At 38.7% G+C, this 17481-nt stretch overlaps 1 protein-coding gene across 1 annotated transcript in view; it reads right to left on the bottom strand.

Annotated features, from left to right (window-relative positions):
• The window catches only part of UBA6 (ubiquitin like modifier activating enzyme 6), a 112086-nt gene that overhangs the window by 65141 nt on the left and 29464 nt on the right, over positions 1–17481 (bottom strand). Inside the window, exons 8-9 of the mRNA XM_081345553.1 lie at positions 12130–12252; positions 1618–1741 (exon numbers count right to left, since the gene is read on the bottom strand). Coding sequence (XP_081201679.1) covers positions 1618–1741; positions 12130–12252 — 247 coding nt within the window. The remainder of the gene's footprint in view (positions 1–1617; positions 1742–12129; positions 12253–17481) is intronic.

The following is a 17481-nucleotide window of genomic DNA, read 5'->3' as shown; positions in this document are numbered from 1 at the left end:
AACAATGCACCCAGACACATACTGTTAACCAGTGCAACTCACACACCAACTCAAGCTGTGCAAAAGTCTTCCTAGACATAGTTGTCACTTGTTCATTGAACAGGAAATGTAAATCCATAAAGAGCCTCAAATTGTACATCACTCTTAAATGGGGAAATGAAATCTTGTCCAAAATTAAAGGTATAGTATCCCCAGATCTAGGTCTTGATAAGATTGAATCAGAGGCAGTTCCTCCACATCCAAATGTGCACAACCTCCAGAAACTAGGACAGAATCTGGATATCCTTTCTTGACCAGTTGAAAGTTGACAGATTGGATATCATTGATGTACTTATATTTGGGGTGGCATTGTGGCATTAAGACACCAGGCTTGTTGGCTGGAAAACTGACAGTCCAGGTTCGAGACCCGAGTGCCACATGACAGGGTGAGCTTCTGTTCTCACCTCAGCTCCTGCCAACTTAGCAGTTCAAAAGCATGCAAATACAAATAGATAAACAGGTACCACTTCAGTGGGAAGGTAATAGGGCTCCATGATGTTATGCTACCCACATCAGAATGGAAACGTTTTCGGACAACGCTGGCTCAACAGCCTTTAAACAAAGATGAATGCAGCCTCCTATAGTCAGCAGTGCCCTATAGATGCTATCATCTCAAAAACACTGGCTTTTCTCTTCTTCACACGTGTTTTCCTTGATTTTAAGATCTTCAGTATTGCTTAAGATTGCTTCATCTGCAATATTCAGTTTGCTTTTCTTTGTTGAATTGTTTGTGATTTTAAAAATATTTTTATCTAAGAAATTCCTGCCATTTTGAGTTTCTTTCCCATTGGTTTTGACAAGCTAGAAGCTCTCTGATATTTTTAAAATTCACTTTACATTGAAGAATTTGAAGTGGTCCATCAGAATTCTGCTCCGGTGATCTGTTTGGAATATATACTGTACTTGAAGGTTTGCATTTCACAGGAAATATTATTTCTCCTTTTAAGGAATTCATCCACTCTCCTCCACTTAAATTGTTCAAAGGTCATTCTTTTCTCAGCCACCTAGGGTAAGGGTAGTTTAGTGTCTGTGTCTGTTATTGTGCAGAGGCCATGACATATTTATTGAAGGCAGTCCTGTCAACAATATCTCAGGATTTCATATTCTCCAAGGTAAATCCTTGAAATGTTCCAACTGATGCTGATCAAAGTGTGTTCTGGTAAATTATTTTTTGTGTTAGTTCTAATGCTGGGTGTGGCGTGACATAAATCTAACACATTAAAATAAAGTCAGACATTGAAACAAGTGGACTGAGATATTTTGGTTGTGCTGTCTATCCAAAACCATATAGTATCTACCTTGCAGTTATTATTAATATTTATTGATAAATTATTCAATTGATGCAAAATTCATAAAATACATGCAGGAATCTTTAGGAAGATAGAATGACCAAACATCTATAATCTTTTTGTAAGAATTAACATCAACCATTTTCCCCATGATTGTAGTATATTGCACCCCTACTTCAAAATTCCCCCAGAACAGACATTTTGGATATAAATCTTTCTTGCTATAAACTTAGTTTATAATGATGTGTTTTTACTATTGCCACACAGTTTGAAAAAAAGTTTGGCTTACCAGTTATCTGATGGGTGGATCCATTTAATGCTGACATTCCATTAATTTCCCGGAAAGTTACAAACTGTCCAGTTTCAAGTTTATGAGGATTATTATCAAGGCAGGTGACAATACCACAAGTTGCCTAAATTGGAACCCACCAAATAGCAAGGAAAAGTAAGATTGAGTAAATAGTCAAAGACAACAATTCTTATTCTTGACTTGATTCCTGATAAATACATGAATATGCAGTTTTCTTGGTAATTGTAATTGGGATTTTTTTTTACCTCCAAATGTAAGGCTGAGAGAGATATTAACTAGTTTCCACATCTATGATAAAAAATATTACCTGTTTCTAATCTTATTTTAATTTTATTTAATAATTCCAAGATATGACTGATGCATTAAAACAAATGTTAATATGAAAATTCAAATGATCATAATCAAAATTCTGCATGCATAAGCCTTACAAAATTGTAGTGGAAGGCATGCACATACTGACTAATGCATCTCTCCCCCAATGGAGATTCTGCTATATGACAGTGACGATGTTGGTTGAAAAAATTTCCAAAGTAAGTAAATAAAGGATTTCTTCCATTTTATAAATTTATTCATAAGAGTGAATGGATATTGATTAAAATATTTGATTGGCTTAGTTGTTTCAACATTTTATTCCTTTGGATGAATATAGTAAGTAAGGTATACAAAAAAATATAAGTCATTACATTGTAGACAGATGAAATAAAAAAAATTTACACAGTTCATCTTGACTGATTACGTAATACATTTAGCCTTAAGGACTGCAAATGTATGAATTACAGGTAGTCTTTACTGACTGCAACTGGGACTGGTAACTCTGTCATTAAGCAACTGAATAATTAAGCACAATTTCACATGACTGTGCCATCTTACAATAGAGGTAGCCCTCAGGTTACAACTGTAATGGAGCCTACCCATTAGGGTCAAAAGTCAGGAGGAGATTAAGTGATCTACTTTAAGTGAATGAGTCCTCATCCCAGCTCTGCCAAGTGCATTGATTAAACAAATGCACAGGTCATTAAGCATGCATGGGGTAAATTGGATAGGGAAGATGATGGTGGGCCTAGTGCAGGAACAAGACCACCGGCTTTCAGCCACCCAAAGCTCCCCACCACCAAGATATCCCATGAATTGCCTCCCAACCCTTGGGGTCCCCACAGTCACTTGGTCCTCTTCCATACACAGTCCCTGTACTTACCCTGTCACCAATTGATCATTTAACTTTCAAATATCACCATAGCTCATGAAGTCAGGGTAGGAAAAGAGGGCAAACTCCACTGCTGGGCCAAATGGCAGAAAAGCAGCCATCTTTTCCTGAGACACTGGTACAGCTCTGTCTTCAGCAAAGCTCTTCCCTTGTTACACTGTCCCTCTTTCTTCCAGTAAACACACGGCACAAGTACCCAACATTCCCTCTTCCAGCAAACTCACAAGGCCACACACTCTCTTCCACACTTGCCTTCTTCAAAGTGAATCAACATAGCTAGCAAACTTTCTTGTTGTTGGAGGAAAGAAGGAGTGTGTGGCTGTTTGAGTTTGTTAAAAGAGGGAGTGTGGCCATAGGCATATATGTGTTTGCAGGAAAAAAGGAGAATGTGGAAGTAGTGTGTGGAAAAGGGAGAGTGTAGCCACATACAGTCATGGCCGAAATTGTTGGCACCCCAGAATTTTTTTCAGAAAATCAAGTATTTCTCACAGAAAAGTATTGCAGGAACACATGTTTTGCTATACACAGGTTTATTCCCTTTGTGTGTATTGGAACACAACAAAAAAGGGAGGAAAAAAAGCAAATTGGACATAATGTCCTCCCTTTTTTTGTTGTGTTCCAATACACACAAAGGGAATAAACCTGTGTATAGCAAAACATGTGTTCCTGCAATACTTTTCTGTGAGAAATACTTGATTTTCTGGAAAAATTTCTGGGGTGCCAACAATTTCGGCCATGACTGTATGTTTGCTGGAACAGGGAGTGTGTTATTGCATGCATGCATGCATGTTTGCAGGAACAATAGCATGTAGAATAGGGATTGAGTGGAAGAATGTGTAGCTGCATGAGTTTGCTGGAAGAGGAAGCGTGTGGCCATGTATGTGCGTGTGTTTGCAGGAAGAAAGAAGGAGAGTGTAGCAAGAGAAGAGTTTTGTTGAAAACAGAGAACTGTGCCAGGATCTCAGAAAAAGATGGGCACTTTTCTGCCATGAGGCCAAGCAATAGGGCGGCCTTCCTTCCTTTTGTAACCTGGCATCCTGAGCTCTGGAGATATTCAAAAAATAAGTGAGAAATCAATGATGGGGTGGGCAGGAGCACGGGGAACCCAATGGGCTAGCAAAACAGGCCCAGTACCTGTGGCAACTTGTGGGGCAGGATGCGGGGGGAAATAGGAGGTGTGTGCATTGCATCCTGTGGTCAGTCCCAGTCAGGTCAGAAGGGCAAATGACCACAGAGGTGCTGCAATATATGTAACTTCAGGACGGGGTCGTAACTACTTTTTGGGGATCTATCGTAATTTTGAACCATCACTAAGTGATCTGTTGTTACTCGAGAAGCACCTGTATCAGGTCTGGCTGAAACTGTTAAGGAAATCATCACAGGTGTGACTTCCGGTGAAGATGACCTACTGACAACAAGCCCAAGGGTTTTCTCTGGTCTGTGACTTTTTCAATTTACTAACAAAAGGAATAGGCATTTCTTTAGTTTATATGATTTTCCTAGGTTAGGGAGAGTCCTAGAATTACCACACAATATCCTCCATAGAACTGTGGTCTACAAGAAGCCTCGGGAGCTGTGCTGAGAGGCAGACTGTAATCACTTTGTTGCTGAAAAAGCAGCCAGTGTGAAATTTATTTTTTCAAATGGAGAATAAGTTATGCCTTTCATTTCTTAATCACTTTCTGCGATTATTATCTTAGAGGCTCTTTTTAGCCACAGCATGTTATTCCTTTTTGAAGATCTGAATCATTTTTGTGATTCCTTTGTTAAATGACAAGGAACGACAAGGTTGCTGGAGGCAAACTGAAATAAAAAAGCACGGAGTATCTTTTTTAACTTTGACAGAGAAACTTAGATAAAAATTTCTGGTTTTATTTTATTATTTTAAATAATCTGTAATATGGTCTGGTTTTTTGTGGATAGCTGAACCTTTCCAGGTTTTAGGAATTCTAATTGGCGAGGAACAATTAGTTGATTTACAAAACTACTCTCGGACCACAAGAGGGAGATAAGAAGATGGAGCATGGATTCGGGCATATTGTCAGAAAGGTGTTAAAAATATTAAATATTTAAATAAAACCCTTCATTTATAGATCAATTATATTCTAAAGATGTTATAAAAACCTCCATGTGATTGGAAGAAAGATGAGTAATTCAGAGATGTAATTATGTGAGAAAGTTACTGCAATTTCACAAACAGCTGACAATGCAAAGGATTTAACCGCAATCTTGGAATATAAATCTGACACCAATCTTTATTATGATAATGGCTTAAATATACTTCCCAGCTGCAGTTTCAAGCAAATTTACAACTTTCAAGAGGACAATTTTAATACTTTATCTTCATGGATACTAACAAGATTGAGAATTCCTTCAGAAAAAGAGAAGTTGATAATTACTTGATAAACATTCCAGAGAATGTTTAAAAGATTTTATTCTTTGAGGATAAGCTGGAAGGAATGACTTAAATTTAATCAATTAATTGGAGTTAGGAATAATTTTGACCAGTTGATGTACTGTATATAATTGAAAGAAAGTTTTAACATAGCTTTACATTTATAAAGTGGGTTTGAAAATGTGTTTTTTCCTTCATATACAATGCTTGAGTAAAGCTTGTAAAGTATTATTGAAAGTGAATTTTAAAGTATCTAAAGAAGAGGTTCCCCTTCATGGATTGCTGCCTTGTCGTGGCGAAGGGGCTTGTGTAATTCAATGAAGCTATGAGTTATGCCGTGCAGGGCCACCCAATACAGACAGGTGATAGCAGAGAGTTCTGACAAAATGTGATCCAATGGAGAAGGAAATGGCAACCCACTCCAGTATCTTTGCCATGAAAACCCCATGGACACTACGAAAAGGAAAAAAGATATGACGCTGGAAGATGAGCCCCTCAGGTCGGAAGGCGTCCAATATGCTACTGGGGAAGAGCAGAGGGCTAGTACTAGTAGCACCAGAAAGAATGAAGCGACTGGACCAAAGCCGAAAGGACGCTCAGCTGTGGATGTGTCTGGTGGTGAAAGTAAAGTCCAATGCTGTAAAGATTTTTTCTCCATAGGAACCTGGAATGTAAGATCCATGAATCAAGGAAAGCTGGAGGTGGTCAAACAAGAGATGATAAGAGTGAACATCGACATCTTAGGAATCAACGAACTAAAATGGACAGGAATAGGTGAATTTAACTCAGATGCCCATCAGGTATACTACTGCGGGCAAGAATCCCTCAGAAGAAATGGAGTAGCCTTCATAGTCAATAAAAGAGTAGGAAAAGCAATACTGGGATACAATCCCCAAAATGACAGAATGATCTCAGTTCGAATCCAAGGCAAACCATTCAATATCACAGTAGTCCAAGTCTATGCCCCAACCACCGGTGCTGAAGAGAATGAAATTGACCAGTTCTATGAAGCCCTACAGCACCTTATAGAACTAACACCAAAAAATGATGTCCTTATCATCATGGGGGATTGGAATGCTAAAGTAGGATGCCAAAAGATAACCGGAATAACAGGCAAGTTTGGCCTTGAAGTACAAAATGAAGCAGGGCACAGGCTGATAGAATTTTGTCAAGAGAATATGATGGTCATAGCAAACACTCTTTTCCAACAACCCAAGAGACAGCTCTACACATGGACATCACCAGACGGTCAACACAGAAATCAGATTGACTATGTGCTCTGCAGCCAAAGATGGAGAAGCTCTATAAAGTCAGTAAAAACAAGACCAGGAGCTGACTGTGGCTCAGACCATGAGCTTCTCGTTGAAAAGTTTAGGCTTAAACTGAAGAAAGTAGGGAAAAGCACTAGGCTACTCCTGTATGAACTAAATCATATCCCTGATGAATATACAGTAGAGGTGACAAATAAATTTAAGGAATTAGATCTGATAGTGTCTGAAGAACTATGGATGGAAGTTCGCAACATTGTACAAGAAGTAGCAACTAAAACCATCCCAAAGAAAAAGAACTGCAAGAAAGCAAAATGGCTGTCTGAGGAAGCTTTGCAAATAGCTGAGGACAGGAGGGAAGCGAAAGGCAAGGGAGAAAAAGAAAGATACAGCCAATTGAATGCACAATTCCAGAGAATAGCTAGAAGAGATAAGAATACCTTCTTAAATAAACAGTGCAAAGAAATAGAAGAAAACAATAGAATAGGGAGGACTAGAGATCTCTTCAAGAAAATTGGAGAGATGAAGGGAACGTTTCATGCAAAAATGGGCATTATAAAGGACCAAAATGGCAGGAACCTAACAGAGGCAGAAAAGATTAAGAAGAGGTGGCAAAATTACACAGAAGAACTATACAAGAACGAGCTTAATGTCCCTGATAACCAAGATGAGGTGATCACTGATCTCGAGCCAGACATCCTAGAATGTGAAGTGAAATGGGCCTTAGGAAAGCAGACCAACAACAAAGCTAGTGGAGGTGACAGTATTCCAGCTGAGTTATTCAAAATCTTAAAAGACGATGCAGTAAAAGTGCTACACTCAATTTGCCAGCAAATTTGGAAAACTCAACAGTGGCTACAGGATTGGAAAAGATCAGTTTACATTCCAATTCCAAAGAAAGCCAGTGCCAAAGAATCTTCAAACTATCGCACCATTGCACTCATTTCACATGCTAGTAAAGTTATGTTTAAGATCCTACAAGCTAGACTCCAGCAGTATGTGGATCGAGAACTACCAGAAGTACAGGCAGGATTTCGAAGAGGCAGAGGAACTAGAGATCAAATTCCAAACATACACTAGATTATGGAGAAAGCTAGGAAGTTCCAGAAAAACATCTACTTCTGCTTCATTGTGTGAATCACAACAAACTGTGGCAAGTTCTTAAAGAGATGGGAGTACCAGACTATCTTGTCTCTTAGAAACCTATATGCGGGTCAAGAAGCAACAGTGAGAACTGGACACAGAGCCACTGATTGGTTCAAAATTGGGAAAGGAGTCCGGCAAGGCTGTATACTGTCACCCTGCCTGTTTAACCTATATGCAGAGTACATCATGACAAAGGCAGGGCTAGATGAATCAAAAGTTGGATTTAAAATTGCCGGGACAAATATCAGCAACCTAAGATATGCAGATGATACCACTCTAATGGCAGAAAGTGAAGAAGAACTAAAGAGCCTCTTGTTACGAGTGAAGAAGGAGAGTGCAAAAGTTGGGTTGAAACTTATCATTAAGAAAACCAAGATCATGGCATCCGGCCCCCTCAATTCCTGGCAAACAGATGGGAAAGAAATAGAGGTAGTGACAGATTTTATTTTCCTGGGCTCCAAGATCACCGCAGATGGGGACTGCAGCCAAGAAATTAAAAGACACTTGCTCCTGGGGAGGAAAGCAATGGCAAATCTAGACAGCACACTAAAAAGCAGAGACATCACCCTGCCAACAAAAGTGCGTATAGTCAAGGTGATGGTCTTCCCAGTTGCAATGTATGGCTGTGAAAGTTGGACCATAAGAAAGGCTGAGCATCAAAGAATTGAAGCCTTTGAACTATGGTGCTGGAGAAGACTCCTGCAAGTCCCTTGGACTGCAAGGCGATCAAACCGGTCAGTCCTAGAGGAGATCAACCCTAACTGCTCTTTAGAAGGCCAGATCCTGAAGTTGAAATTCAAATACTTTGGCCACCTAATGAGAAGGAAGGACTCACTAGAGAAGAGCATAATGCTGGGAAAGGTTGAGGGCAAGAGAAGAAAGGGACGACAGAGAATGAGGTGGCTGGATGGAGTCACTGAAGCAGTAGGCATGAGCCTAAATGGACTCCAGAAGATGGTAGAGGACAGGAAGGCCTGGAGGAACGTTGTCTATGGGGTTGCGATGGGTCGGACATGACTTTGCAACTAACAACAACAACAAAAGAAGAGGTTTAAAAAGTTATATTAGAATTCATTTATTTTGGAAATACTTTTAAAGAAAAGTTTAGAGTTTTAAAATGAAGGAAAAAGTTATCTCCCTTAAAGAATCAGTGTATAGTGAATTTTGCTAATATAATGATTGTAAAAGTTAATATATGCAAACAGAAATATATATTATTTTCCACAACATGGTTGAATTGATTGCTTTAGTCAAAGAAAAGAACATATGTAACTTGGTTTTTCATTTGGAAACCACTTGTAGATTTTGTGCTTGTGATGGAATAATGAAACTTTGATTTTGGTTTTGCTGATTAGATATGTTCATTGTCACAGAAATGGCTAGTATATATTACTGTGTAAAAATAAAAGGTGGCGAAGATGCAACGTATTTTCATATATGGTGGACCTGCAAAAAGGTTAAGGCTTTTTGGATAAAAATTTGGTGGAATATGCAAAAGATCTTTAAGCAAAGGATAAAGTTTTGTCCGCAATTGTTTTTGCTGGGCATAATTACAGATGCTACTGTTGTGGACATTAAGTTGATGTTGAATTTAATTACAGCAGCAAGACTCTTAATAGGTCAATATTGGAAAAAGGAGGAACTGCCGACTATAGAAGAATGGACTCTAAAGGTTTCTGACCTGGCGGAAATGGCAAAGATCTCGGCTTACTTGAAAGATCATTCGCAAGAATGTTATATTATGGAGTGGAAAAAGTGGATTGATTATATTCAGAACAAATATGGGACTAAAAAGTTTCACTTAGCATTTGAATAAGTTTTCTTTTCTTTTTTCTTTTTTTTCTTTCTTTTTATATGTAACATTAGTATTGCTTGTAGTCATTTTATATGAGCTAGAGGGTGATAGAATCAATAGTTTATTGTTTTTAGCATATGGATGTTTATGATTGTTCTTTGTTTCTATACCTTGTACTTAGCTCTGGGAAGTCGGGGGGGGGGGAGGGGGAATGGGGGGGAGGGATAGGGAGGGTTAGGTAAGGGTGGGGGAGGGGGGGATTGTTAAAGATAAAATGTATGGTAAAACTTTTCAATAAAAAAAAGTTGAGGCTATAATGTTATTATCTACTACTGTGCTAAAGAGTCAGAAGTCAACACCTTTTTTTTCTTTTTCCCCTTCTGCTCCTCACTTTGTCCTTTTCCCCTCCACTTGTTTTCCATTATTTTCATTTTCCTTTATTATTAGGAAAAATAACAAATATTTTATACTGATAAATTATTAATATTTTGGTCCATAACAAAAGAAATCATCAGAGGTTTTAAGCATAATGTCATGTGACTGTGACTTGTGACTTTCTGCCAGTTTCCCCACTGATTTTGTTTGTCAAAAGCCGAATTTGAAGGTTGTTAATCATAGAGTAAGAGGTAAACTCACAAATGTACTTACAACTGCTGTAAAGAAAATCAGAAACTACTTCTTCATATTTTTTCTACTTTTCTTTTATGTAATTTTTACTTTCCTGCACTTTTTTCTCTTATTTTATGTTAGTGTGTATTGTATTGTAGTGTGCCAATGTGCCCACTGTAAAAAATAACAATAAAGGTTATCTATCTATCTATCTATCTATCTATCTATCTATCTATCGAAATTAAATTATTATTATTATTATTATTATTATTATTATTATTATTATTATTATCTATATATCTATCATCTATCTATCTATCATCTATCTATTATTTATTTCCTTTTTAAAAAAACTTTAATAAAATTATGTTTTAAAAAGGGAAGCTGGCTGTGAATATTTCAGATGGCAATCATATGACCATAGGATTCTGTGACATTTAAAAATGTATGCCACTTTTGAAGCATCTAAATTATGATTACATGAATGTTGGGACATTGCAATGGCTGTAATTTTGAAGACCAGTGGTGTCATTTTTCAGCATCAATGGAACTTCGAAATCGCTGAATAAATGGTTGGTAAGCAAGAACTACCTGTATTATAATTTTATTTATTTTTATTTCATGGACTTATTTTGTGAAGATGACTTTGATCATCCTCTAGAAGAGGGGCCGGCAACCTGAAAAAGCAAAAGAGCCACTGGGAACCGGTTCCATCACACATAAAAAAAGTGGGAGCCGCGCGCGTGCATCCACGCACACGCATGCGCATAAAACAAAATGTTTTGCACATGCGCAAAATGTTGGTTTTTTTGCGCATGCGTGCACGTGGATACACGCGCGCGGTTCCACTTTTTTTTATGTGGACGCACCTGCACGCCAGCGGCGACAGGTCTCCATGGTGATGGGCGCTGGGTTGCGGCGCCGCCTTCAGCCTGGGCGTCGCCGGAGCCACCCCCGGGACCTCCAAACTGCCGCCCGACCTCCGCCCGAACACCAGCAGGTCTCGACACGGGTGTTCGGGCGGAGCTGCACGCGCAGCTCCGCCCAAACAGCAGTTTGGAGACCTGCTGGTGCCGGTGGACGCACCTGCACGCCAGCGGCGACGGGTCTCCGTGGTGACAGGTGCTGGGTTGCGGCACCGCCTTCAGCCCGGGCATCGCCAGAGCACCCCCGGGACCTCCGAACTGCCGCCCAACCTCCAAAGTGTCGCCCGAGACGGCTCAAAGAGCCGCATGCGGCTCCAGAGCCGCATGCGGCTCCAGAGCCGCATGCGGCTCCGGAGCCGCGGGTTGCTGGCCCGTGCGCTAGAATATAAAAAAGGTATTTCCTATGCAAATGAAAACATGTAATTCAAATTAATTAATTAAGTTCTCCAGAGTACCTCTATCACTACAAGTAAATTTATTAACTAAATTCTCCAGAGTACCTGTAACTACACTTGAGAAATTAACCTTTAATATACTTGAGGCATAATGAATGCCCAAGCAGAATGTTTGTCAAGTAACAACCATTTTACAATATTCACGGATATTTAACTATAATGAATAGTTACTGTCTGAAATTACCTTAAAATTCTTAACACACATACTTATTTTTGCAACTATATAGCATGAAAATTAAATAATTTAAAATGGTATACAAAAAACTACCATTAGGTGCTAAACATGCAATGCTTTACAAAATCAAAAGCAAAAATACAAAACATTTTCAAAGCATTTGGCATAATCTTTAGTAAGTAATCCTTTTGAACTATTTTATCAAACCCACCACCTTATTTTACCTTTGCCCATCTAATTATGGATAAAGATCTCTTGGGAAGGAACTATGGCACAACTATGTTGTTGTATCTTTATCTTCCCCATCCATTTCATATGAATGGATACCACTACTAAAAGCACATTTCCCATAAGAGACAATTCTGATGTGCTATCTATAACTACATAGCATACAGCATTATCATTTGTATAATACTACTGTATAATTTCTTTATATATGAATTAAAAAAATTAAGGATTTAAGTTAAACCAAGAAATCTATTACACATAAAAAATATCAATATTTAAAACATTTTCACCTGAGATATGTTTGAAATGAAGATTTCTTTTGGTTCCTCTCCTGTGGTATCTAGGACTTCAAATTCATCACCAAAGTCACAAAATAGACGTGCCCATATTCCATACACATCTGCACTTATAAACTATAAGAACAGAGTAATGAGAGTTAGATTTCACAATTCTTTCATCAAATATTTTATTAATACTCCTGATGAAATAAGAAAAGAACTACAGATAGCTGCTTTCTTCCACAAGGGATTGCAGATGAAACTTATATCAGAAAAGTCATGACTGATGTTTAGACACAGTAGGAAAATAAATCCTTCTAGAGTAATATAATAAAAATGATTACCAAAAGCAATCAAAAGTTTATTTTAGGGATAATATCATTCAAATATGAAATGTATAAAATTAAAACTTACATTTTAAACATTAAAAATTACAAAAAATATAATTGAAAAATATCTCATAAACTCTCATTTGAGAATGCAGATATTTGAAGATTGATGTACCTTCCAAGATTTGGATGTTTTTAAAAATATGAATGAATACCAAGTGAATCACTAGTAGCATTTGCATAGACCAGAGGATTTTTGGAGAGGGAAGAGATGTTCATACCATAGAAGCTACAGAAAACTGTGCCTTTGTCCAATGGATCAGGTTAGCGGCTCACATGCCAAATGTAATGCAAATCTTACAATTAATAATCTGATATTCTACAAGGGAATATTTCTTTGTATCTACACAACCCTAAAGAATAACAAAAATGATGGAGAAATAGGCTAGCATCGTAATGACCTGCAAAGTGTATGTTATATTTGCATTCCTGCCCATGGATGTTTCAAATTATATCTGCACGAAGTGCAAACTGATTAAATTGCTGGAGGAAAAAGTAGAAGTAGAGGGCATACCAATTCTCATCTGTGAAAATGAGGAATTCCTAGAAAAGACAAAAGTCTGTGTACAAACTAAACACAGCAAGGGCAAAACAGCTATGGAAAAAATGAACTCCTAGAATAGGGGTGTCATTGAGGGCCACTTCAGCATTATGGTTGCCCCAAAGGGCCGGGTGGGCGTGGTTCGGTAGGTGTGACCAGGTGGGCTTGGCCTGCTCAACGCCACTCACTGGACACAGCTGACTCGAGACAGCTGGGTCGGGACAGAACAAATCACACCAGCTAACTTGATGAGACAACTCGGTGCCCACAAGCTCCTCGCCTCCCCAAACTGCTGAAAGCCAAACATGTGCGCACATGCACACACACACACACACACACAAATACAATGCATTCCAGGTTTGCGGACTTTTATCCACAGAGGAAGGAGAGGGCCTCCTCCCCAAGCCCAGCCATGATTGACAGTTTGCTAGCTCTGTGTGTGTGTGTGTGTGTGTGTGTGTGTGCATGTCCATGCATAGCACATCAAAGGAGATGTTCTTCTCCCAATCCCAGACATCACTGGTGTTTCTCCTTTTTGATGCCTTCTGCTGGCAAAGCAAGAGGCAGAGGACGACGCTGCTGCATGTGGAAGCATGGAGGAGAAAGTTTTCAGGAAGCATTTTCCTCTGAGTCCAATTTCTGCCTTAACAGATCTCTGGAGAGCAAGAGGAGGAGGCAGGGAGCAGTGCTCCCAGGTCCTGCACAAGGGAGGCTGGCCCTTCTTGAAAGGGAATTTCCATTTCCAATCGTGTGTGGTAAGGATGCTGTGTCAGAGCATACACAGTCTTATTGCCCTGAGGTAGCCCAGGAGTAAATACAGTAAACAGTGGTTTGTATTAAATTGTGATTTATATTACACTATATCTACAAATATACACTAGAAATAAAATACATACAGTGGTGAAACTCCAATACACAGCAATTACAGCAGAAAATGGACAAGACAGAACACAGCAGCAAAAGCTTTCCCTTTTATACTCGGGCTCTTAAAGGGATACACACACCTGCTGAGTCATTCCTATATTGCATCATCCACCTTATGTTACATTACATCATTACATAAGCTGTTCAGCTATTAAATTATAACCTTGACATGCTGGCTTGATAGGGCAGCCTTCCCTCATGCAGCTCCCCCGCCACCCCTCCTTCTCTCCAGAGATTTGCAAGGGAGATAAGAGATCTGGAGGACAAGGTGCAGCCTCCATATTGGCCACTTCTACTTTTCCAAGCCCTCCCCAATTAAACATACATTATATAAATTAAAACACAGCCAAAAAGAAAATATAGTTAAATCACTAATTACAGCTCTTCACATATTTTCTGGAAAAACTACCTTTAATGATGTTAGGAAGGAAGAGCAAACCTTATTAAGGAACTCCTAACAGGAAGGGAATTGAAGACCTCAAAAGGTCTTGTTCTTTCTAATCTGCCTTTCCTTTGAGCCTTTATTTCTCATTATTTTATTTTATGTATTTAAGAAAAAGGTCAAATGCCACCGTAGCTCAGAAAACTCACCTTAAAATCAGAATCCAGAAAAACTTAGTTAATCCACAATACTGGCCTATGAAGATGGAAGATAATCGTTGAGCCCTGAGAGCACACAGGTGTCAAGTCAAAATATTAGTGACACACCTGTCAGCAACTGGAAGTGCATAAGTCCATGTACTTCCCTTTCCTGACTCACAATTCAATCCATACATCCTTTAATTTTCAGACACATCTTTTTTCTCATAGCTCCTTAAAACCCCCACAAAGTATACTGTAATTAGTTGGAAAAATAAATCTAGCACATCTGAATTCTTTCCCCAAGGGGGAAAGGAAAGTTCACAGCCTGTAGGTTGCTAGACAAGTTGTCAGAGAACATAGTTATTGCTGTTAAAGGCAAGAATAAATAACAAAACAATTTTGCAGCTCTCTCATTACCATATCCTCTTACCTCTAGAATGTGTCCTGGAATTGCACAATGGGCTAGGGCACTAGGCTAAAATCCAGTTGACTAGTTTGCAGCCAGATGTTCAGTACAGACCTTGCCAATGTGATTTTAATAGGCCAGGAAGGGAATAGGAAAATCTGAGGACAAGTTGGCAAACTATGGTGCACTATGTTTGTTTTGCCCTATTCTCCTCCCCAGCAGCAGTCCATTGATTTTACAACTGCATGGCCATAAAGATACAGGCCTTCAGTAAGAGGACATAATTTGTTCAAAAGAAACAAACCAACTTCAAAAAGAGGAGCTGAATTGTATACAAAGAATCACTACAGCTGTATAGAAATACATGATACCAAAGATAAAATACTTCTTGAAGGTAGCTGGGTGAATATTAGGGGGGAAAGAAATGACACTGCTATAACTGTGTACTACAGGCCAATCAACCAACCAGAGAAAATTTCTTGCTACTTAGTCAGCTGAAGTTTGCAGGAAACAGGCTACTGTAATAATGGGAAACAATTTACCCTGACATCAACTAGGAGACAAACTGCAGAGAGTAGGAGATTGAATGGGTTTCTGACATGTTTAGCTGACAACTTTTATCATCCAAAACATGGAGGTGGGAACTAGACTAGAGGATCAGCTGTACTAGCCTTAACTCTCACTAATAGGGATGAAATGGTTGAAGTAGTTAGAAGTTGTAAGAGGTTTGGGGAAAACTGATCATGTCATACCACAAGTCACCATAACGCAGACACAAGTGACCAAACAAAATCAGATTAGTGTTTTAGACTTTCAGAGAGCTGACTTCAACAAACTAAAAGAGAAAATAGGAAGGATTCCATGGACAGAAATCCTAGAAGGAAAACAGTTCAGAATGCTTGGGAAACTCTAAAAAAATGAGAAAATAAAGGCCTAAACAAAAACAATACCACAGAGAAAGAAAAAAGATTCCAGAAGAGACTAGCATAGTTGCATAAAGAGTCCCCTGGCAAACTGAGGCAATAAAAAGTCAAGTATAAAAACTGACAAGAGGGGCATATAACTAGAACAGAATATCAGCAAATAGCCCAAACCTGTGAGGATGGTGTCAGGAAAGCTAAGGTTCAGAATAAATTAAAACTTGCAACAAATGCAAAAAAGAAAAAAAGAAAAAATGCTTCTTTCAATAGAATAGAATATAATCCTTTATTAGCCAAGTGTGACTGGACACACAAGAAATTTGTCTCCGTTGCATAACCTCTCATTGTACATACAACAACAAAGTGATAGATCATAGATTATAGTTACAATCATTAACCATAAGATACAACAATAAGTGATAAATCAGATACCAATAGGAGAAGGTAGTAGGAAAGATGAGAAAAATGAGAAGATGAGAAGGATAATACAAACATAACCCTATTACATGGGAAAATTATTTTTGTGTTTAATTGTTTTTGCATGCAATGCCCTATAGTGGTGTTCAGAGAGGAGAAGTTGAAACAGTTTAAATGCAGGATGTGAGGGGTCTTTAGTTATTTCCTTAGCCCTCTTTCTGATATGTAATAATATGTAAGTAACAAGAAGAAAGTCAAGGAAGTGGTCAGTTCACTAATGGGAGATAACAGCAGGGAAAAAGCAAAATTTCCTGATTCCTTCTTTGCATCTTTCTTTACAGAGAAGGAAAAAATAGTCCAGCCTACCAAAACTGTGGGAGATACAAAAGAAATGCAAGTCAAAATAGGCAAAGAATTGGTAAGAAGACATTTAGCTGCTTTGGACCAGTTCCAATCTCTGGGATCAGATTGTTTACATCCTAGAGTACTGAAGGAATGGGAGATGTGATTTCAGAACCACTGAATAAAATCTTTCAGAGTTCCAGGAGCATGAGGGAAATGCTAGAGGATTGGAAATATGGTTCCCATTTTGAAAAGGGGGGGGGGGGAGAAATGGATCCAAGAAACTACAGACCAGATCAGCTTGACTTCAATACCTGCAAAAATCCTGGAGAAGATAATCAAGCAGTGGATTTGTGAGCATCTAGAAATGAGCAAGGTGATAACTAGAAGAGAGCATGGGTTTGTTAAAAACAGGTCATGCCAAACAAACCTTACTGCTTTCTTTATGAAATGACTAAATTAGTAGACCAAGGAAATGCTGAGGATATAGAATACTTAGATTTCAGGAAAGCATTTGCTAAAGAAGGCCACCGCCAACTTTTTGTAAAATAGAACAATGCAGAATAGACAATACTAGCACCAGATGGATTCGCAACTGGCTGACCAATTGCACTTAGTATGTAGTCCTCAATGGAAGTATATCTATGTGGACGGAAGCATGCAGTAGAACACCTCAAGGTTCTATCTTGGGTCCAGTGCTCTGCAACTTCTTCATAAATGACCTAGATGAAGGGACTGAAGGGGCACTCATTAGTTTGCAGCTGACACCAAGCTGGGGGTGGGGATTGTTAATATTTTGGAAGGTATGCTGAAGATTCAGAGGGATCTTGACAGATTTGAGCA

This window comes from Vipera berus (genome assembly GCF_964194415.1).
Source record: "Vipera berus genome assembly, chromosome: Z".
Classification (NCBI taxonomy): Eukaryota; Metazoa; Chordata; class Lepidosauria; order Squamata; family Viperidae; genus Vipera; species Vipera berus.
The sequence above is the reverse complement of the archived record's forward strand: the minus strand, read 5'-3'. Positions and strand labels throughout refer to the sequence as shown.